Source organism: Taudactylus pleione, unplaced genomic scaffold (assembly GCF_031769625.1).
Source record: "Taudactylus pleione unplaced genomic scaffold, aTauple2 ptg001408l, whole genome shotgun sequence".
Classification (NCBI taxonomy): domain Eukaryota; kingdom Metazoa; phylum Chordata; class Amphibia; order Anura; family Myobatrachidae; genus Taudactylus; species Taudactylus pleione.
The window spans coordinates 1,468,402-1,492,051 of NW_028285808.1; the positions used below are offsets into that span (position 1 = coordinate 1,468,402).

The window sequence follows — 23,650 nt, forward strand, 5'->3', positions numbered from 1 at the left end:
CACTGCGCCATGCGATTACCCGCACCATCATACGCAATGGCGCACACTGTGATCGCACGATGCAATCCTATGGAGGCACCAACGCAGTGCGCCTATCCGCTTGTGAGCGCACGCCTCACGCCATGCGTGGCGCGATTTGCTACGTACGCAGCAACGATCTAGCAGAACACATCTGTAGCTACACCTGTATTTTAGCTTCGATCATTACAGGTTACTGTGAGCACCATTTTTATGTAATGAGACAGTATCTGCTACTGTGTCTGTACCCAGTCTAGCAGTCCACTGTGACTGTACCCGGCCCAGTCTAGCAGTGTCAGCCAAGAACCTGTCCTGTTCTCTAGCTGGGAGTCAGGAAGAGGAGGGACAGCCCTGTCTCCCATTAGTGGGAGGTGAAAACGAAGCCACATTAAGGTTTTTCTCCTAGAGGTGTCCCCCTAGAGCCATAGCAGTGCCTTGAGTGGGTGGCTGTCTGTGGGTCTTGTCTCTCCAGAGCAGCAGGCACCAGCAGCCCCTGTGAACCAGAGAGGGAGCCCAGCAGCAAGCGCTACACAGTATCTGCCTCTCCATGTGCTGCAGACCCTGAACATTTGCAACCAGGCATCTAACCTCCAGGATCCATTCCCGCTGGATGACAGATTGCACATTTCCACTGCTGGTAACAATAGGGTCCTTGTGTCTCCCAGCTTCCAGCACAGACACCGCACTGCTGCATTTTATATGATCAGCAGCAGCAGAACCTGCTCATCCATCTAGTGAGAGGAGGGTAAAGGGGAGCAGCAGCCATGGCAGCAGAGAGGAAGAGAAACTGGAATAAAGAGGATGATCTCCCAGTCTATCTGGCCAGACCAGGGACCACTGCCCAGACCCCCAGGGTGAAGTATGGGGGCATGTTTGCCTCTGTTGAGGGGGCATATGAGAACAAGACCATTGATTTTGACGCCTACAGTGTGGGCAAGAAAGGCACCCGCACCCCAAGGAGCAGCAGCAGGCCGGAGCTGGATGGGGATAATTTCAGTGAGACAGCCAGTGATGTCAGTGAGATCTCCGGCTCCGTCATTAGCTCCCCCGGAGAAAGGGATGACAGGACCCTCGGCATTGAAATCAAGTACACCGGTGGGAAGGAACTGCTGCAGGGACAGGACAATGGCAAGGTACAGAGGGAGAGGCTGGGGGTGGTATGCACCAGCTATGGGGGCTGGAAGAGGGATCACTACCATATGGAAGCACACATTGGCCCGGGGGGGTGCTGTTACATTTGTTCAGGTTAATTACGTGATATTATTAAATTATTAACCCTATTGTTTCCAGACTATCCTGCAGGCCCTAATGATGATAGCAAAGCCTCACTTACTGTCTAATGATATTAACAAGGAAAGCAAAACAGAGTCTATCATGTAGAAAAAGACAATGAGCTGTAACCTTTATGTTCAGTAGCATTGCTGCTGCAATAATGATGGCTTTATGAGTGATGGTGTATTTGCAGATGCAGTGCTTCCCAGGAGCTTACAATCTAATAGCCATGTCTGCTTATTGTAAACCTATTGATCTTTTTATTCTTCAAGGGCATAATGAGCTGTCTGTTGAGCATGGTAAATATGACTTTTTAATGTAATATCTATAGATATAATGCAGCTAAGATAGTTGGATCTTGTGGGCAGAGCTGAAAATGTTTTAGTGCATTTGGAGTGCAGGGAAATTAATGCTGGTTTCTTCAACAATAAGAGCCCCAGGTTAAATTATTAGGGAAGTGTGACGTCATAGAATCTGTTGGCATTCCGCAATCCTGGGTGTGAGGTTGGATGAGTGAGCAGAATGGTATTTTAATATTCTACCAAAGGTTACAGCTTTAGGGTTAGATGCTAATTGGTATGGTGGAGAGTGTCGGTCAACATTGAATAATAAGTTGCAATGGTAGAGCGATTTAACCCTTTCCTTCCTGCCCCTCTGCCACCTGGGAGAGTAAGGGGGTGCTGCATTACTTCGCTGTGGTGTAACAAAGGCCAGTGGTGCTAAATGGGGGAGGCCTCCAGTTCTCCTCTCCCTGTGCCCCTGCCTTCCCTCCCAGCACATTCACTTTGCATTTTAATGTTTAAGTCTGTCAATTTAGGACTAGCTAACAGTGTTTCAGGTTCTGCTGACTTTCACAGAGAAGCCAAGCTTGGGAGGAGTCCATTTTTGGTTACTTTTAACCATTTCCTACATAGCATACTGTTTGGCTACTGTGCAGTACATCAGTATGTGGGGATGTATTATCCAATGGCTCTGCGCTTATTACATTTCACATATATTATACATGATTTTTTTTTTTTCCTATTTTGTCTTAAGTTTCTCGTGAACTTTTTATTTGACTTTTGTACATTTGTGGCAATATGTATGTAAAACGCAGACTTGTGGCTGTTAAATATATATATTAGAGTAACAAAGGTAGAAATAATAATAGTACATTTTAATATAAAGGATTGTAGTATATTTTCTGATGGGAAAGCAGAAGACCGATCTCCTATTGCTTTAATTTAACTTACCAGACAAGGGGACTTTTTATCAAACTAATTCGGTCCTTAAAACATCTGTAAATGGCTGTTTCCACATGTTTAAGGCAGAATTAAAAGGTTCAGAGTAATTTCTGTAGGGTAGAAAGCAGGAGATCTTGGAGAGGAGCTTGCCTTATGTTTATCTATGGGGACGCGCTACTGGGGCTATTTAACAAGCTTTGAAAAGCTTAGCTTACCTGTACGAGGAACGCCCATCCAAAGAGGATCTGATCACTCCATAGTGGACTGGAGATGTTCCTGATGCCCATTGCAAAGTTTTCACTTTGAATATGTGCGGCCTAATGGCCTTGCCGGTACTGTTGCACAAAAAAAAAAAAACAGAAAGGAGGGGTGTCCCCCAGCACACTAAAGTGTACCTGCAACAATACTTGAAAACTATATGGTAATATAAATTCAGAGATATTTGTTGCATGCATTTGCAAATACATGGTAAGCCACCAGGCCAACTTCATGGCTTCCCAGATACTGGTGGTCCCTACACTGCATGATAACAGTACCCACTCTGGGCCATCTATTGTAAGGCCTCATGGTAAAAGCACACAGATAAATATATCCAAATTGAGAGCCAGCTTACCTGGGAGTCACCTCTGGGACTTCCAATTAGCATTATAGGAATCAGCATGCCCTCCAAATGCTGGTTCCATCTATGCCTCTCAAAACAGCAAACATAACAAAGTGGAAGCTCCTCAGATGGATTGAGTAGCTTTCACTTTGTTATGTTTGATGTACTCTTGCACAGCTGGGTACAATCTATATTCCCTACTACACGTACACACACACATACTCTTGGGTTAATGTTTTTGTCAGAATCCTATTAACCTACCAGTATGTTTTTGTAGTGAGGAAGAAACTGGAGCACCCGGAGGAAATCCATAAGTGGAGAACATACAAACTCTACACATATAGGGGATCATTCGAGTTTTATCATACGCAACGAGTTTTAAAACTCATTGCATATGATAATAGTGCTCAAGCCAATCAGCTCCCATCTGTCATTTATCAAACAGATGACGGTTAGGAGCTGATTGGCTGGAGCACCATTTATCATATGCAACAAGTTTTAAAACTTATGTGTATGATAAAACTCATTGATAAATGGGCCCCATGGTGTCTTGGTGGGAATTTAACAAAACTTCTCAGAAGGTACTTGGATAAAACAATGTTGAAAGTGATACAAACAAGTTTTAGGAGATCTTCATAAAAGAAAGCGCCATTCAATTAGTCAAAATAAATATTCAATTTATTATAATTATAAACACTATTAAAAAAAAGTGGTTGCACCTCTTTGAAAATAATGTACTGTGCCTATGGTAACAAACGTTGGGTCTGATGTGGAGATGAAAGCAAGTCAGTTTTACGGAAATACTTTGCGTTTATTTGCACTGCGTATTCTCCAAAATTGACCGAACACAGCTACGGGCGACACTGAGTCATACACAACTCAGGGCCTGCTACAGAGATGTACACACTGTCGATATTTACGCAGTTAAGCATGTGGCCACGGCCGCACTCCGTGCACGTCAAGGTACCTTTGCGATGCAGATCGAGGTGAGGATCTGTTTGCAAAGTGATTGACAGTCAGGGACCATTTACGGAGAGTGGCAGCAAAAGTGCAGACACGTTGCGAACGTTTTTGGGGCATGCCATAGCCTAAAACTGTGGTGTCGTATGCAGAAAACATGGCGCCAGTGTTTCGGTTCCCGCAGCTGTTCTATGCAACCATAGGTTTACTCAGATGGCCGATTATTGAAGGATCTGCGATCACCTCTGCGTGTCTGTATGCACTTGCTTGGCTCTAAAAAGCTGCCAGGGGCGTCTCAGTACATGTCCTGGCAGCTACAACATTAGCGTATTTCCGCACAGCAGCTGCGTACGGAATTGCAGATGCGAATGCATTAACATCCACATCGGAATCAGACTCCCAGTCCCATCTCCGCTAGCTGCTGAAGTGGCATAGCTGGGTAGTAACTGTGCGTTTCCGTGTAGGGAAAGTCTAGTGAGGGCGTGTAAACGTAATCGCAGGTCGTGCAGAGCATGTGCGTAATTATGCGTTGTCAGACGGATGATTAGCACCAGGGTTAGGGCTGTGCAAGTGCGCACCTATTAGGTTGATGGTTATCAAACCAATCAAGCGAACAGATAGGGGTTGTGTGGTCGCAGGGATGCGCACATCTCTGCATGCAGTGGATACCCGCATTTAGATCAGTGCACTCAATGGCGATGCTTTCACGGCTTACTTTGAAGCCCCTTTATGTATTAGACACCATGGATCACACTGAGCAATTGATTTTTCATGCACCATGTACTTGCTGTTGTGTTCAGTAATGTTTGTACAATGTACAATTGTTTCTCAAGCAGAGGTATAGTTGTTCTGTTCTACTTATTATGAATGTTTCTTACAACAAGTCACTCTAATGCGTTTTCAAAGGCTTAATTCCAGCCACTGCATCGGATCTCTTCTAATCCAAGTTTTGCCAAACGCAAGTGTCAGAAGGGCTGATTCAGACCCGTTCGCTATGATGTGAACGCTCGTAGCTGCGCATGTGTACGCATCGCAATACACCTTGCGCAAAACAATGCGAGAGATAGGGGTGCATTCTCTCGCTGCGTATAGACTGCCCAGTAGAGTGATTGACAGGAGAGGTCGTTTGTGGGTGGTGACAGGGGAGTAGAGGTACGAGCGCAGGCGTGCCTGAGTGCCTCAACGCCGTTTAAGAGGCATACGTAATTAACAGGCAGCGTCATAGTACACGTCACTTGGTGGGATTTCACTCTGAAGTGATCGCTGTGCTTGCGGGAGGGTAAAAGTAACCGTAAGCGCTGCGATCGCATGGTGCTCAATGTACCGATGGTTACAAGCACTTCCAGGAGATGATGTGCGCAAGTGGGCATCATATGAATGGCTGGTGGGCGTCTACATACACAAAGCGATTGCACGCCAAGACATAGTTGGTGTGCTTATGCCTTGCTGTGCGATTGCCTGCAATGCCGTCACTTAGCCGAATTTGCATACGCTGGGAGTGAGCGTACGCCTCTAGCGAGCAGGTCTGAATGAGCAACAGAGTCCTTGGCTATATTTGAGTGCTAGAAACTGAATACAGCCAATGTTGGTGGCCACACAGGAGTGATTCTCGGGAAGCTAAGATTTACTAATAATGGAAAAACTCTTTAATTTTAAATGTTTATTTTTTTTGGTGATCAGCCCTTTAGAGACTATCACTTCACTACTTGCAAACTTCATTTTCATGCTGCAGAATTTCTCAGTTATTGGGCTATTCTAACATAAGGTGAAAATGACTTTCAACGGGCAATTTTATGTTTAACACCAACATTTGTTTCCAATGTGGTCACGTGTCGCTAGATCCATCCGTTTGGCTTTCCTGATAAGTGGCTGTATCACGCTGGAGACAGTTGATGTAGTCGGCAGGTGAGCAAACAATCTAACCAAGTTTGCTTGGATACATTTTAGGTATGATAAACATTCTACACTCGCAACTATTTTCATTTTGCCACCAATATCACTGTGTTTGTGACCTGCATGGGGCAAGGCAGGATTGTATACTTTCCTTGGTGGCCACATAGGAGTGATTCTAGGGAAGCGGGAGATATACTGAAAATGATATCTAAAAATAGAAAACTCCTTTAACTAAAATATGCTAGATTCATTCTTTCATGCTGCATCATTTTCTTCTATTATTTGGAGTATTCTAGGCTTGTAGCAGGAATCACGAGGTGTGCGGACAGTCGAATTACCGTCTTTATTAATATCACAAATAGATCAAAACAGATGAATGTAGAACATCATACTCAGAACGTCATGTGCAAAACATCATGTGCAAAGCAGAAGTTTCAATAAGGAATAAATGAATGTCCCAAATCACAGTGCAGGCATAGGCTCCGGAATAAACGGGATGTGGTTCATATCAGGATGCTGGCTCTCAGAATGCCAGCGCCGGAATCCCGACACCAGTCAGAATTCTGGCGCCAGCATCCCAATGGTAAGTAATGGAGTTAGGATGAAGGTTAGGGGTAGGGGTTAGGCACTAGGGCAGTGTTGGCTAACCTTGACACTCCAGCTGTTGTGGAATTATATATCCCAGCATGCCCTGTCACAGTTTTAGCATGCCCTAATAGCAAAACTGTAGCAGTGCATGCTGGGTTATGTAGTTCCATAACAGCTGGAGTGTCAAGGTTAGCCAACACTGCACTAGGGGGAGGGTTAGGGTTAGGTTGCGGGGGGGTCCGGTTTAGGCAGCGGGGAGGAAGAGTTAGTTTTAGGGGTAGGGTTAGTGTTAGTATACTTACCTGCAGGTGTCGGCTCTGTGACCCAGTCAGGATTCTGGCGTCGGGATTCTGACCACCGGGATCCTGAGCGCCGGTATCCCATACCCAACCCATAGACAGACGTGGTAATGGTAGAAAATCACGGTATGGATTTAGCAATATAACAGTCCAGAATAATCCAGAAACAGACTGCCTCAGAGCCCCTCAGAATAGCCAGCAATAGACTCCAGCAAAAGGTAAGTCTAGCACAAGTTCTTACCACTGTAGGTGGACTGCGTTGAGTTGAGGTGAGAGCAGTTGTTGGTCAAGATGTAGGCTGAACTGGATATATATATTGGAGCAGCTGAAGTACCTTAGGATATAAGTCAACCAATGGAGTGAGTAGACATAGCAACAGTGGATACCTCCAACTCAGCCAGGAGTGGAACGCTGAGTACTTGCCATCCAGTCAGATGACAGGAACACGGTTGATTGGTCAGAAACCGAATCCCATCTAGGCCCTGCCAAGTATCAGAGCCAGGGATCATAGCTGTAGCTGGGAAACAGAACCAGGAATATACAGCACAGGGCGCTACTGTGCTAAGCAAATGCTAACACTGACAAAGGTGGAATGTCAGGGAGGTCTTAAATACAGGGAACAACCGATACAGAAACTTGTAGGCAACCATACCTGTATAGCAGCTCAACTCATTGAAAGCAAGCACTCACATGCAGGGTAATACCGAAGGCAGAAACTGACCTTCTAACACATGCAGGTAGCACTTTTGCATTTCAGCTCATGATAATTGAATGCATACACACAGGGAGTCGGCAGGGGATCTAGTAAAGTTTCTTTGTACAATTCTCGGGTATGATAAACATTATACAGTCGTATTTTAATTGTCCACATAATTTTGTACTTTCTCATGCAATAAAGCACCCAGTGTACCTAAGGAGAGCATGACATTACTCTGTCACTGCTAGGTCACGAATGTGTGTCTGACCTGCTAGGGCTTTCCCAATGATGGCACCACTGGGGATTACAATAGAATAGCTCAGCATTATTTTATTGAAGTACGGCAACTGCCTTCTTTGAAAAGCTAATCTGCCAGCATGTTGATAGATGGATTGCTTTTATAATTGTTTACTTATCGATTATTAAAACATATAGGGTCAAGCACAGAATATTCACAAGGAGAATCTGACATTTTATATTGTGTGTCTTTATTATTCACTATTTCAGCAGAGCAACTGGGTGGGTGTCCGCATGTTGCCATAACCTTCCTCCCTTTCTTGACTAATCCTTTCCTTTATGCTTTTTCTATCGCTCTGTTTTTCACTAATATTTAGATTCATCTAAATATATATAAGCTTCAATAAAACAGTAACTAAATATACTTGTTTGAAGCAATAGAAATATGGAATACTAGCTGATGTACACGGGTTTCAACTGTGTAGACCTTAGATATTTACTTTTTCCATTTCCAGCTCACCACTCCAATAGCACGTTAATCCTTTATCTCTATAGTGAGTGGCGGGCTGGGCCGGGGGGCAGGGTGCCATGTGCCCCCCGGGCCGCAGCGCCATGCGGGCCGCGGGCAGTCTGTGTCTCTGTGACACAGACCGCACCGCGCGTGTAGCGCTGACCGGACGGAGTTCGGCCAGCGCTACACAATGACTGACAAACACACAGCCGCCGGCTCCAGCAGCTGTGTGTTTGTTTTGAGTGGCAGCCAATGACAGTCTGTTAGACTCTCACTGACTGCCGCTACGCCCACTGCAGGAGCCGCTCCATCTTCCGGCTCCTGCAGTGGGTAAAGGGAGAGACGTCATGACGTCATATGACGTCTCTCCCATAATGCAGAGCTGCCTGGCCCGGGAGCCGGGAGGACAGACGGAGGAACAGATGGCGGCAGCGGGAGCGAGGATTCAGGTAAGTGTTTTTTTTTAAAATGTATTTATTACGTGTGTGTGTGTACTGTGGGAGGGGGGGCACTACTACTGGGGGCTCTACAAGGGAGATTACTACTGGGCGCACAATAAGGGGGGATTACTACTGGGGGCATTACAAAGGGGGGGACTACTACTGGGGGCACTACAAGGGGGAGAGAGCACTACTGGGGGCACTACAAGGGGGGACTACTACTGGGGGCACTACAAGGAAGGGGGGGACTACTATACTACTGGGGGCACTACAAGGGGGGGGATCTACTGCTGGGGCACTGCATAGGTACTACTGGGGGCACTACAAGGGGGGGGGATCTACTACTGGGGGCACTGCATAGGGGGTACCACTACTGGGGGCACTATATAAGGGGCTTACAACTAGGGGCACAAGGGGCACTGCACAGGGTGGAGCACTAGTGGGGGCACTGTATAAGGGGCACTGCATAGGAGGATCACTACTGGTGGCCTGTATAAGGGGGTCCTCTCCTGGGGCACAGAGGGCACTGCATATGGGCACCACTACAGGGGACTGCCCCATATCTTTATTTTTACTTTACATTAACTCCATATGGACCGCCTCCTCCCTGGAACACTTGAGGGGGCGCCTAAGCACGCACGTGCTCCGGGCACCCTGGCTACATGCTACTCCTCTGCCAGGGCCACCTGCATGCATTTGCTACCCAGGCTGAAAGTTGCCAGCCAGTCCCTGTCTGTGCTAACAAATTTCCCTTCCCTCACCCATGTTGTAACACATTCAACATTCCCCTTCCTCTCCTGTGTAGAAATTCAATCCCTCCCTCACACCTATAGTAACAAATTCCTTTCCCTCACCCAACAGTAACACATTTGACATTCCCCTCCCCCCTTCCTGTGTAGTAACACATCCCCCCCTCACCTGTGTAGTAACACATTGCCCTCCCTCACCTCTCTAGTAACACATTCCCCTCTCACTGCTGTTGTAACTCTTTTTCCTCTTTCACCTCTGTAGTAACACATTCCCTTCCCTCACTATTCATATAAGGGAGCCACACCAACTGCCAGTGATGTTTTGCAGCACTTGGGGTGACAGTTGGTGTATGAATATTGCACTGCGCTGCAGCCACGATGAGACAGTCAGTCAGGACACTGCACAGGGGGAGGAAACATTATAGCTCTTTTTACCCCTGTAGGAGTCAAATTCGAGAAATCCCTTCTTAGTGGTCACCTACATTATCGAAGGCATATACTCCTCGATTTTCATATTTCTAGGTCTAGGGGTTTGGGCTGGGTGTTGATGAGTCAGTCAGTCAGGACATTTGATTTTATATATATATATATATATATATATATATATATAAACAACCAGCTGATCACTTTGGAGATGTCAAAAGTGGAGGTGTTACCTGTAGCAACCAATCAGCTTCTAGCAGTCATTTTATAGAGTGTGCTGTACTGTATAAATGATAGCTAAAATCTAATTGGTTGTTTTGGGCACCACCTCTACTTGTACTTTTTAGCAGTAGGGTGGATCCGTCAGAAGCCACAGTCTCCATGACTATTTTTTTTTGTGCGGGATCGGATACCTGGAATCCGAAAAACACCCAAACTCAGGGCTTAGAAGTAGAATCGAGCCGGGCTCGAGTATTTCCGCCTTGTTCGTATCTCGAAACGAGGAAAAACGTAATCTTCCTGGCATTAGATCTCGCGTGTTTTGGATTGCATATTAAAGTCCCTCTTCTTGTGATCAGGCGCCATTTCACACTTGAGACAGGAGGGAGTGGTTGTGGGTATAGGACACTGTATAGGGCACTTTGTATATGAAAATAAAAAACGATTAGCAGCACTGTTATGACCAGGAGTGCACTGTGCACTGTGTTGTTGTTGCTAAAAAATAAGCCTACTGGACTCTTACTGACCCTATATCTGGCTTTCCGCACTTACATATAGTATTAGAGGAATATTCTAAAGTGTCTTATCATAAATGAAGCACTTCCAAAACTGTAGCCCTTTCGATTAATATCCCCCCTGACCTTTTGGCTACTGTTCGAGCTTCATTCATATGTTTGGCAGGATAGAAGCCTTAAGTATTTGGGGATCCAGATCACTCCAAGGGGGGAATTCAATTCAACGCAAATTCAATAGCGCTGGGAGCGAGCTCCCGGAGCTATTCAATTCAGTGCGCTGTGTGGTCGGAGAATGCCGGTTATCGCGCCTTAGCAAGGGTGGTAAGGCGTGGTAACCGGCATTCTCTGACCAAAGTGCCCGGCGCTCAGCTGTTAGCGCCGCGCTATGCAGAAAAACAGCTGCGCGACCGGCACTTTGGTCGGATTTCTCCTCGCATCCCCAGGGGAGTGTGAGAAGAAATCCTTAGCCCGCCCAAACAGCACAGTGTATTGAATAGCTTCGGGAGCTCCCTCCCGTCGCTATTCAACATCGCGCTGAATTGAATTCCCCCCCCCAAGAGTTAATGAACTAAGGGGGTCATTCAGACCCACTCGCAAGCGGCAGTACGATCGCAAGTGGGTCGATGTTCCCCACTGCGCATGCGCACGACGGAGGGAGCTCCGTCGTGCGCATGCGCGAGACCCGGACTGCGACAGCCAAGCTGTTGCTCCGTGTCTCGCACCAAAGGGGGCGTGCTGTCGATGGTGACTTTGCTGGGGGCGTGCCTGCCAGACGGAGGCGTTCCCATGGGAACGCCTACCGTCTGAAGCCGGCCCCACTGACATTACTAGTGATGTCAGTGGGAGTGATTTTGGCTCTGATAGAGCCAAAATCACTCCAGGGCTTGTGGCTGGGAAACCCTACTGCAGGGTTTCCGTCGCAAGTCCATCGCGACCATCTTTTTGGACGCTCGTATATGCTGTGGGTGGTCACCCACAGCTATACGAGCGTCCAGGAGGACGCTCCATTTTAATGGTCAGAGCGTCCGGCTCTGAATCAGGCCCTAATTTCCTGAAACTGCCTTCCTCTATTAAACAAGTTTTCATTGATGCCAAAGGATTGGATGTTGCAGGAAGTTTCATGGATGGGGTGCATAGCTGCATTGAAAATGGTTCTTCTACCTTTCAGACATGCCGAGAATCCCTGGAATTTGGCCTGCCTCAGCCAAATTCCCGGGTTGCCACGTATGTCTGAAAGGTACCTACCCGGGAACACGTTCCCGGGTAGCCAGCCCTTCAATCGACCAGGGAATTTCCCAATGGTGCTACCCGGGAATTTATTACTCCCGGGCTGCACCAAGCAGCTTTTACATTGATTTGGCAGTGCAGAGCATCCTATAGGACGTTCAGCGCTGCTGCTTTGAGTCAGCAGCGCAGAGCAGTGCTGCTGCTCACCACCCCCAGCTCCGGATGCCGGGGACACCTGCCAGCGGGTCTCTGCTACAGCGGGCCGCCCGCACTCCCGCTGGACCACCAGGGCACATTTAGATAATTTAATAATAATAAAATAAAATGCCTGTAGTGATTGGTCGGCTGCCTGCTGCATGATGATGACATCATCAGCGGCAGCCGGAGAGGGGATAGGCTAGGAAGGGCAGAGGAGAGGCAGGTAAAATTAAAAACTGAAAAACCCTGCTTATGTCTGAAAGGGGTCTACCTGGGAATTTCCCGGGTAGATGCTGTAGTGTGAAAGGGGAGTCTCGACCAATTACCCGGGAATTTGCACAGGAGAAATTCCCGGGTCTGAGCAGGAAATTTCCCGGGTCGTATGTCTGAAAGGGGTATAAGTTACTTTATTTAGGATTATTCCCGTCCTAGTCCCGAAATATTTATTCAATAAATTCATTGCAATATTAGTTAATTATGTTTGGAAATCTAAGAAGCCGAGATTGACTAGTAGGATTTTATCCCTTTCTAAAACTGAAGGAGACCTTGCATTCCCAGGCTTGCAGTCTTACCAATTAGCATGCTTATTATGCCAAATGGGAGATTGGTTTGTTCGTGAGAACCCTATAACGTGAGTCCTCTTGGAGCATGGCATGTACTCACCATTCCCCCTAACCGATTCGGTATGGCTACACCAGTCTTGCAAACCACAATTCGCTTCCAACGCGGTGGCAGTGTCTCCCACTCGCAAAGCATGGCATGAGTTTGTTTCCAAGATGGATGATGTTACCCTTCCATCAACTAACCTCTCCTTAGAGGGGGTGGCATTACTTATCCCAGATTTACGATTTCATAATTGGAAGACTCCCTAAATGACGTCACATTAGACGCCATATTGCGTCCCTTCACTTCAGGAATTGTATTCTATACCGACTGGCTGTATAACTGTACACAAGCCCCCCATAGAGTGTTTATAGTTCCTAAATATGTCTACGATAGAATTGTTAAAGTCTCCTGCAGAGGAGGCATAATTTGGTAGTATTCCCTAATTGTTAGCACACCAAAATGTTCTAAATTTCTTCATTAGCGAAATGAGAGGTGGACATGTCTTGTTCGCTTAATGAAGAAGATTGGAATTCGGTATTCCGGACCTGTTTTTGGTTATCCAAATGTGTTTCTCATATTGAACAATTTTACAAACTTCTTCATACATTATATTTAAAACCGGAGAAACTGCATGTTATATGGCCCTCGGTTTCGAACCAATGCTGGCGTAACTGTGGGCAAGTTGGTACTTTAGTGCATATGTTCTGGTCTTGCCCAGCTTTGTCTCATTTGTGGAATTTAGTGTTTGAGCTTATCTCTAAGGTTTTAAATGTCTCTATTCTCCAAACCCCTTATTAGCTATATTTCACATGTACCTCAGGGACATCACTAGCAATGATCGCTATATAATGGGGCATATACTTATTATAGCCAGGGGAGCCGAGAGGGGGGGGTGGGGACTATTTACCGGGGCCTGGGCTTGCTAGAGGGGCCCGGCGCCGCCCCCTCCTTCCATCACATCAGCCCAGCACACGCTGTTGGGTGCTGGGCTGCAGTGGGAGACTGCTCGCGGCTTCTCTCCAATGCCTGTGGGGAGGAGCGATCACTCTTTTGCGCCGCTGCAAAAGTTTCTTTAAAAAAGCTCAAGGGGGCGTGGCCATGCCTCCTGCGATTAGGCCATGCCCCCTTCACCTGGGCCCGGCCGGGCTCGATACACACCTGATTATAACAACTACATTGCTTATTGCTCAATACCGGCGCTCTGCAGTTATTCCGAGCATAGCTACTGTAGAATCCAGGATACAAGCCCATTATGAGTTTGAGACAGCAGGATGCCCATATTCATCTGGTAAAATAATAACAAGCAGTCCGGCATCACCTAGCTCCCAGCTCTCAGCTAGACCCCAGTTTATGTAATCTCCAACGCCAGCACTTTCATCATCCATCTCCTCATTAATGATAGGAGGAAGTCCTGTTGCATCCAATTTGCGAAGGCTGACTCCTCCCTTATCCAGGATTTCCCAGAAGAATCCTTGCGCACTAGGGCTACTGGGGGTGAATCTTCATACCAGAACGGGACCAAGAAGTTTTAAACAACAATTGACTGTGAAACAATGAAAGCTGCCATCCAGTTGCATGAAAGCTGCCATCCAGATCACTGAAACCATGACGGCTATGCTAGCATTAGATCTGCGTCCAATATCTGCAAACAATGCATGTGGTTTTAGACACTTAATTGAGGTTCTGTGTCCCCACTACCAAATTCCATCTTGATTCCATTGTACAAGAAAAGCAATTCCTCACCAGTACCGGGCTGTTAAAAGAAAACTAGTTCTTTTCCCTAGAAAATACCATTGTACTCACTATCCACTTAACCACAGATATGTGGACAAGCGGTACTGGTCAAACGAAAGATTACTTGACTGTGACAGCCCACTGGGTGTGTGTATTACCCAGGGCCGTAGCTAGGGTAGTGCGTCCGGTGCCATCGCACAGGGCACCACAGGTCAGGGGGCGCTGTTTGGGCCTGTCAATTTCTGTTTATTATCATTCTTGCTTGTAGCTTCCTCTTATTTCATCCCCAGCATCTCCTGGCCTCCCCTATCTCTTCCCTGGTCCTTACCCATGAGTCCATGGCCTTTTTTGGGTGCATTATGTCCCTTTGAAAAATGAGGGGGCGCCAATGCTCTGTCTGGCACAGGGCACCAAAAAGTCTAGTTACGGCTCTGGTATCACCTTCAACAGCAGCATCTAAAACACAACGCCAGTTCATTCACAGACAGCTGGTGTTGTATGTAATAATAGTGCTTGTGTCTAGGTGACAGCGCAGCAAGGAGTTAATGAATCAATGTGCAGTGGAGATGTAATTTGAAATATTTATTAATCTAAACACAGTATAGACAAACTTTCAGTAAGATACAATAGAATCTAATTAACATCAACACACTTCCATCTACTGCAATTCTCTTTAATCTTTGATTTTATCCTCTATTTATTTTATCCATATGACAATACTGGATCAGAACCTCTATATACCCCTGCCTGTACCTTCTAAAATCCTACCTATAAACTTCTAAGGATGACGCCAATTTGCGTACGCAGTCATACAGTAAATAAAAGACTCCAGACTCAGAACACGTGGTTCCGAAGCACAAAGTATTATTCAAGTAAAAAGTACAGTCAGTTACACGCTATTGATCCAGACACAATTAGACGCAAAGGAATTATACAGACCCCAAGTACAGTATACATACGCAACGCTTTCTAGTCCAGATGTTAGGCATCAGCAAGAAACCCCGTCGTCATTCAGCATTCAGCAAGAAGACTAAAGACCCAGTGTTTGAGCACACATATTTATACCCCCCCAGAATAGACAGGACAATAGCGAAGTTTGTTGCTGATGCTATTGGTTCCCATGAGGGAAGCATCTGTTACAGAGCGTTTAACAGGCTGGTTCAAATAGACTCAACCCAACCTCCAACAACTGGGGGTCTCTGCCCTCCCGCCCCATGCAATCATCCTAACAGTTGTTCATATAATATACATTTTGTTGCTTGAAGTCTCTGCGGTCAATACGAAACCAAACACGGCTTTCTTAACATGTATAAAACCTTAGTTATCAAATATCTTTATTTCACAGCAGTTATATTAACTGAACCAACTTAAATTTATACCTTAAAGCTTATTAAACTTTTATGTGGATATATAATGTGTGAGTATACAGGCTTTGATATAAAGACGCTAGTTAACTGGGGACAGATGCGTGCGCATTTAGCTAATAAAACAGTGTTTTCATACAAGGTCTTATGCATTCGCTAATATGCGATTAGTTACCAGCGCAATTGTGCGTATTAATGTGTGTAATGTGTGTATGAGAAATGGTGCACTTAAATCTCACTAAGTGAACACCTAGCAGTGTGGATTGCTGAGCATTATAGTTCCACATGCCCCCTATCTCAGCAGCCCCCACCTTTCCCAGGCTCAAAAGAAAAGCTCTTTATTCTCTCAGACTCTTGTGTGAATGCAAATGTGTTACCCCAAGCTGTGAAGCTGGGGCCATCCTGTCTGGGTGTTGGGCTAAAACCTGTTTAGGATTCAGACAAATCCAATTGTGTAGATCAATGCCTGGATTATATTACAATTGCCACAACTATACTTGTCTGAATACAGGGATTCCCAATTTGTATGTAAAAACACTCAATGTCTATTCTATTTACTTTTTCTCAGGAAGCTGTTCTTCCAGTTGCCCTTGGTAGATTATTAGCAAAAACATTGCCATCTGTACTTAGCTTGTGAGTTGTAACTTAAAATGGCACTGGTCGCAAAATGGCGTCTTGTAGATTCTTGTTTCTAAAATGGAGTCTAGCTGCCATTCGCAAAATGGCGTCGTGCACGCTTCAATTTTAAACTGATCTTGTCTCAGCCAATAATCCAGTTTCGACACATACAATCTGCCTGTTATTGCAGGTAACATCCAATTCATCTTTACCTGATTGTAAACACACTATCACTTTTAACAGCGCAGATCAGCTGGTTAACAGATGTCTGCACATATGCATTCTTTCCAATTTTAACTGAATGTCTAACTACAAATGATTTCCCCTTACTCTTTTTTACCAATTTATTTATACATCTATATTTATATTTATATACGGATTTTTATTAAAAACAAGTTAGCATTTTTTAGCAAGGCAATCTATGACGGTAAACCCATATCCTCTATTTAAATATAAATTAACACACCAGAAATTGGGACCCTGCAAACCACCAGAATGATTAATCAGCTAAAGAAGAGTCAATTATGCACCTGAATAAAAGGCCTCCCCATTACCCACCAAACTTCACAGCACTACAGCCACATGGACGTGTGGTGAGTATATACTCAGAACAGCTCAGGACTTTGGGAAGACAAGGTAGGAGAGACGTGTATCCACCCACATCTTTTTGATACATTGTATTCAACATCGCAAACTGCCAAACCAAGATCCGGACATTTTGCTACAATATAATCTATATATATTTTAACCTATTTTATTTTATTTGTCTATACTGTGTTTAGATTAATAAATATTTAAAATTACATCTCCACTGCACATTGATTCATTAACTCCTTGCTGCGCTGTCACCTAGACACAAGCACTATTATTACATACCTCTATTTCGGTGACAACGGGAATAGTCACCTGTGTCTAAAGCTGCAGCAGGAGTCCCTACCCTTTTACCTAAATCCCCAGGAGCGCACAACACCACCATACAAAACTAAGCTGGTGTTGTATCACTGGCTTAACTAAGAGGCATAATGGTGTCAACCTGTGAAAAACTCAGAGATGTCATAGCAAAATGGCTTACCCCGCTAGGATTCTCCTCAGGATCTGTCATTTCCGATAATGCATGTAACATTGTGAGTGCATTACAATTGGTTGAAATTGAACATGTACCATGTTTTGCCCACATAATACATTTGGTGGTTCAATTTTTTTTAAAATATGAAAGGGGTGTGCAGGAAATGCTGTCTGTGGCCAGAAAAAATCTTGACATTTTAGGTATTCACCAACCACATGTGATTGCAGCGGCTGCAAAAACAGTTCATTTTGCCATGCCACCAACTGAAACAAGAGGTAGTAACAAGGTGGAATTCTACCCTTTGTATGCTTCAGTGGATGGAGTAGCAGGAACAAGCCATCCAAACCTACATAACAATCCATGATATAGGGAGAGGAGGGAGAATGTACCTTAGTCCAACACACTGGAGAATATTCTGTTTTATGCAAGCTATTGAAAGCATTTGAAGTAGTAAATAATAAAGGATTGAGTTGAGACACTGCCAGCTTAAATCAGGTGATCCTCTTAATAAAACTACTGGAGAAACAGCTAGAGAAAATGGAGGAGATGAAACAAAGACTTGTAGATCAACATCTTATTCGCTTTGCCAGGACCAAAGGGTTCGTCAAGATCCTGCAATTGGATCACTACATTTTGGCAACCATGCTTGATCCTAGTTTAAGTCATACATAATCTCCAACTGACACAGATCTTAAAAGATTCAAAGTGCTCCTTGCCAGCAAGTTGTCAGCTCAAATGGCACAACACGACAATGTCTCCTGATTCCATTTATCCTGCAAATGCTGCTGCCAGGAAAAAACTGACCTTAGCTAAGAGATCCACTGGGAATATGGATCACGCAACACACCAAAGTGAAACACCATTTTGATATCTGGTCAGGCTTAAAGAATTGCCCAAAATTATTGACATTTCTACCATGATACAATAAGTAGATGGTGGAGGATTATTTTAATGATAGTGTACAAATTAGCATGTTACACAGTCCTTTTGATTACTGGGAGGAAAAAAAGCCAATTTGGAGCCCCTTGTACAAATTAGCTTTTCTGTATTTAAGATGCTCACGCTCCATACTTGGAAAGAGTGTTTAGCACAGATGGGAACCTTGTGAGTGATTGGCGTAGGAGGCTACTTCCTGAAGTTGTGGAAATATTAATGTTCTACTGTAGAAATTATATGAGGAAGACCTTTGCCACCAATTGCATCAAAGTACAGAGACTTCTGGAATGATGGACTCCAGTGGGGATGAGCTAATATTTTGTGATGATGATGTTAACACTGATGAGGGTGAGGTTGATAATGACATCTTCCCAGTGTAGAGATGATTACCAATGCTGTTAGCCGCCTTAAACCCATTGGTAGCTTGTTTTGTGGTGGCCCAAACAAACCAAGCACTTAAGCCACAAAAGTGACAGTCCCTGTCGCTGAACTGCTTGGTTTGTTAAACTGTGCATGTCCTTTATAATATACAACATTAAAGTAGGGTGTTAGAGCCCAAGGACAATTCCATTGTGGACCGCTTTTCTTTTCATTATGGGCTGTTTCGGGGCATTGGTAATGGTTTTTTTTTGCATAGACAAACATTTTTATTGGTTATTGCTCTAACACCTAACCAATTTGCAACACATTTTTAACCAGAAATAATGTGGTGCCTCACAAAATATAAAAAAAATTAACAGAATTATGGTGCATATTTAGTATTAGTTAGTAATATAAACAATAAGATACAAGGCCTCGTCTCTAATTTATTTTTCTTTAATTAATCAATTGATCATTCTTTTTTACTTACCTTCCACTACATTCTCCCACCTCCATTTCCCTGTACTGCCCTCCGGCATCTGAGCTAGTTCCCCTTAGACTCTCGTTTGCAGCTCATAAATGTACTACAGGGGTTGTTACTCAATTACTAAGGAAGGGGTTATTATGGCCAGCTTCTCTTGCAACCCTTGGAAACCTTGGCTATATTAACAACATTATATTCTTTTATGGTCTTTTCTCTTCATAGTTGCTGGAAAAAAAAACAGATCTCACAAGACCGCATCTCGAATAAAAGTTTCTTAATCAACTAACCAATGCTTTACCTGCTTTCCACTACATACTCCACCTCCATTTCCCTGTACTGCCACCAGGCCTCTGATCTAGTTCTTCATTAATGAATACCTTCTTTAAGTGGGGTCGTATAGCTTATTAAACTACCATCCTGTCTGTCACTGTTGTGCTGCAATGTTTCATAGATTTTGTCTATTCTTTTAAACTGCTGTGTGTTTGTGCCGCTGCTCTGTTTTTTAGTTTAGCCAGCCAGCCTTGGGTGAAAACAATACTATGAGCTGTGAGGTGGTTAAAATTGACTAGAAATGAATGTTATTGAGGTTAATAATACTGTAGAAACAAAAACAGACCCAAATTACATGATTTTATCTGCTTCTCAAATAATGGTGTACACTCATAAATACTGTACATTAAGGCCCTGATTCAGAGCCGGACGCTCTGACCAGAGCGCTCGCTCTGAATCAGGGCCCACCTCCATAACTATGGAGCGTCCTCCTGGACGCTCGTATAGCTGTGGGTCACCACCCACAGCCTATATGAGCGTGCAGGATGATGGTCGCGATGGTCTTGACCATCGCGACCATTGCCAGTGCGAGCAGAAGCCTGTGGTTGAGTTTCTCAACCACAAGGCCAGGAGTGATTTTGGCTCTATCAGAGCCAAAATCACTCCCACTGACATCACTAGTGATATCAGTGGGGCCGGCTTCTGACGGTAGGCGTTCCCTTGGGCGTCCCCCCTTTGGTGGGCGTGCTGTCATTCAACATCGACAGCACGCCCCCTTTGATCAGACACAGCGAGCGAAGGAAAGTCCTTCGCTCGTCGCGTCTCGCGCATGCGCACGATGGAGCTCCCTATGTCGTGCGCATGCGCAGTGCACACCATCGACCCACTTGCGAGCGGACAGCCGCTCGCGAGTGGGTCTGAATCAGGCCCTAAGTGTGTGCCATATTCTGTGTACTGTGCCTTGATAGAGTACAATACAGCCATCAATTTTTTTATATTACATTTAAAATAATGCATGAAAAAAGTACATATTTTTTTCCACAAGGGCAACAAGTCAATGAACAAGAACGTCATTAACTATTCTGTCTGCTGTACACTTGTTTTATAACCAATGCGTGCCCTTGGGGATCCTCCGCATTCATTTCAGTGTGATATCGATCTTTTCGGTCAGAACGGGTGAAGGTTGAATACAGGATTGGGATTTCCTGCTGATTGCCAGGTTTATACCCACGGTATTATCAGTTCTGTGACGTCGGATGACAGCAGTGTACACTTGGTGCCACCAGGTACTGTACACAGTAATACACAGTAATACATGCCAATGATCAACGGTCTGAATTGTGTAAGAACACCAGAAATGTCTACACAACCACGTTTCTTAACAAAACCCATTTTGTCAGCAATGTTCCTACTATTTTTCACATTGCGACCAACAGGACGCAGTCAATGACGGCCTGCCCAGCAGACCTATCCGCCGCCAGTGTGGCCGATTTGGGGCCTTATTTATCAACGATTTGGGGCCTTATTTATCAACGAGTTTTATCATTCACAATGACTGATAAATGTCATTGCATATGATAAATGGTGCTCTAGCCAATCAGCTCCCAACTGTCATTTTTCAGATGACAGTTCTGAACAGGTGACAGTAGGGAGCTGATTGGCTGGGGCACTATTATCATACGCAACAAGTTTTATAACTCTTTGTGAATGATAAAACTTATTGACAAATGAGGCCCTTGATAAGCTATATACACATACCAGTCGGTCGCTCGATGTGTCTGGACTGATGTCACAACTGGGAGGGCCCGTCCAGTTGTGATGTCAGTGTCGGCTGTTCCTGCAACCAGCGTACGTGTGCTCGTCGGGTCGTCCATACACACATGCAGATGATTTCGGCATTGACTGAGCTGCAGGGCCGACCTGATATGTCTGTGAATTACAATGTTCACATACGTATTGGGTGTACACCCGCACTGTTGAATTTGCGATATATCGCTTATCGATAGAACGAGCGATATATGGACAAGTGTGTACCCAGCATTACAGATGTAGTGCACCAAAGTCCACTACATACATATGTCAACTACATACATACCAAACATAAAATGTTTCTTCATATAAAGCTGAAACACACATGCGACATTGTAAACTTTTTCTTTCAAAAGTAACTGCCTAGTAGTTTCCTGTGTGGTATCTGTCACTGTCAGTGCTGTGATGCTAGCAGCTATAGCATAGAGGGGTCTATTTACTAAGCAGTGTTAGGAGACAAAGTGAAAGGAGATAAGGTACCAGCCAATCAGCTCCCAACTGTCATTTTTCAAACACAGCCTGTGAGATGGCAGTTAGGAGCTGATTGGCTGGCACTTTATCACTTTTCACTCTGTCTCCTAACACTGCTTAGTAACTAGACCTCAGTCTTATTAGTTTACAAAAGTTAGCAGACTATGAGGGGTATTCAATATGGGAGCGAAAATATCGTTTTTGCGTTAATATCGGAGGTATGACGTCATTATCGCAGGTTTTACTTTTACACCGTATTCAATTTCAAAGACTTATCGCCGTTTTGAAAAGTCTTTGATAAAAAACGGGGATAACTTTTCACCATTGAATAGGTGTCGAAAAAAAGTGCAGAATTGGGGTTTAGGGGTGCAGGCTTAAAAAAAATAGCCTGCACCCCTGGGAATGACATTTAAAAAAGAACTGTGTCAAAAAAAGTTTTAAAAAAAATAGGGAGACCCCAAAAAATTAATTTAAAAATTGCGGTGAAAAAAAAATAAAATGGAAAAAAATTGTATAACAATAGGGAAATAGGTTCAGGGCTATTCTGCAAGTATGCGGCAGATGTTTTCTAGAATAGAATTATAGCGGCAGGTGCACAAATGCAGAATTTTTTTAAATTTACTTTAGGGACTTAAAAATATGCTAGTACCCATTTTCATGTACCCCAAATTTGATGAGACCACTTAAAAAAACGAAAAAAATAACCTAAGTGCTCTTCTGCAACACTTCTTCAATGTCGGGAAAAAAACACCTGCTGTGGCTATTTAAATCCCCGACTTTCAATTAAAGGCTAAAAGGGGGTACCCATAGTGTTCCCCCATATTTTTACAACTTTAGGGGGGTCTTACAATTTTTTTAAGGAAAAATTCGTAACTTTACGCAAATCCAACTTCGGAGTTTCCTGTTTTCGTTAATTTTATATTGAATACGGGGATAAGCGGGAGCGCGCCCGAGACTTTAAAGCAGGTAAAAACTCCGATATGAAACGTTAACTTCGACAGTGAAGTTAACGTTTCATATTGAATACCCCTCTATGAGATGTGGAGAGTTTATCCATGGCAACCAATCAGCTCCTAGCTATCATTTTCTAGTGTACTAGAGCAGTGGTTCTCAAACTCGGTCCTCAGGACCCCACACAGGTCACATTTTGCAGGTCACCCAGCAGGTGCACAGGTGTATTCATTACTCACTGACACGTTTTAAAAAATCCACAGGTGGAGCTAATTATTTAATTGATTCTGTGAGGAGACCTGGAAAACATGCACTGTTTGGGGTCCTGAGGACCGAGTTTGAGAACCTGTGTACTAGAGAAATGACAGCTAGAAGCTGATTAATTACTATGGAAACTTGTCCACTTGTCCTCTTTAAAAGGTTTGATAATTCTCCCCCCTAAATTATGTCTATAAAAAGTAATTTGCTGTTACTATATGCACAGTAGTATTTGGCCATGACTTGCAGGCACCTATTATGTAAAAAAAAAAATTGCTAATTCTTCTGATAGTTTTGCTAAAAGAGTAATTTTTCAAAAAGAAAGATGTACAATGTTAGCAAAAGGGACTGTTTTAATTAAAAATAATTTGTCTCTTAGTGGTCTATTTACTAAGCAGTGTTAGAAGACAGAGTGAAAAGTGATAAGAAAGTGATAAGGTGCCAGCCAATCAGCTCACAGCTGTCATTTTTCAAACACAGCCTGTGAGATGACAGTTGGGAGCTGATTGGCTGGCACCTTATCACTTTCTTATCACTTTTCACTCTGTCTCCTAACACTGATTAGTAAATAGACCCCTGAGTTGCTAATAGCACCCATACATGGGCGTATGTATAATGTGTGCAGGCCTGCAGGTTGTGTGGTGCACATGGGC

General features: G+C 44.3%; 1 protein-coding gene across 1 annotated transcript in view; it reads left to right on the forward strand.

Annotated features, from left to right (window-relative positions):
- The first annotated feature begins 409 nt into the window (after positions 1 to 409).
- CRMP1 (collapsin response mediator protein 1) overlaps positions 410 to 23,650 on the forward strand; it is a 104,091-nt gene continuing 80,850 nt past the window's right edge. Inside the window, exon 1 of the mRNA XM_088463588.1 lies at positions 410 to 1,151. Coding sequence (XP_088319714.1) covers positions 783 to 1,151 — 369 coding nt within the window. The 5' untranslated portion in view covers positions 410 to 782. The remainder of the gene's footprint in view (positions 1,152 to 23,650) is intronic.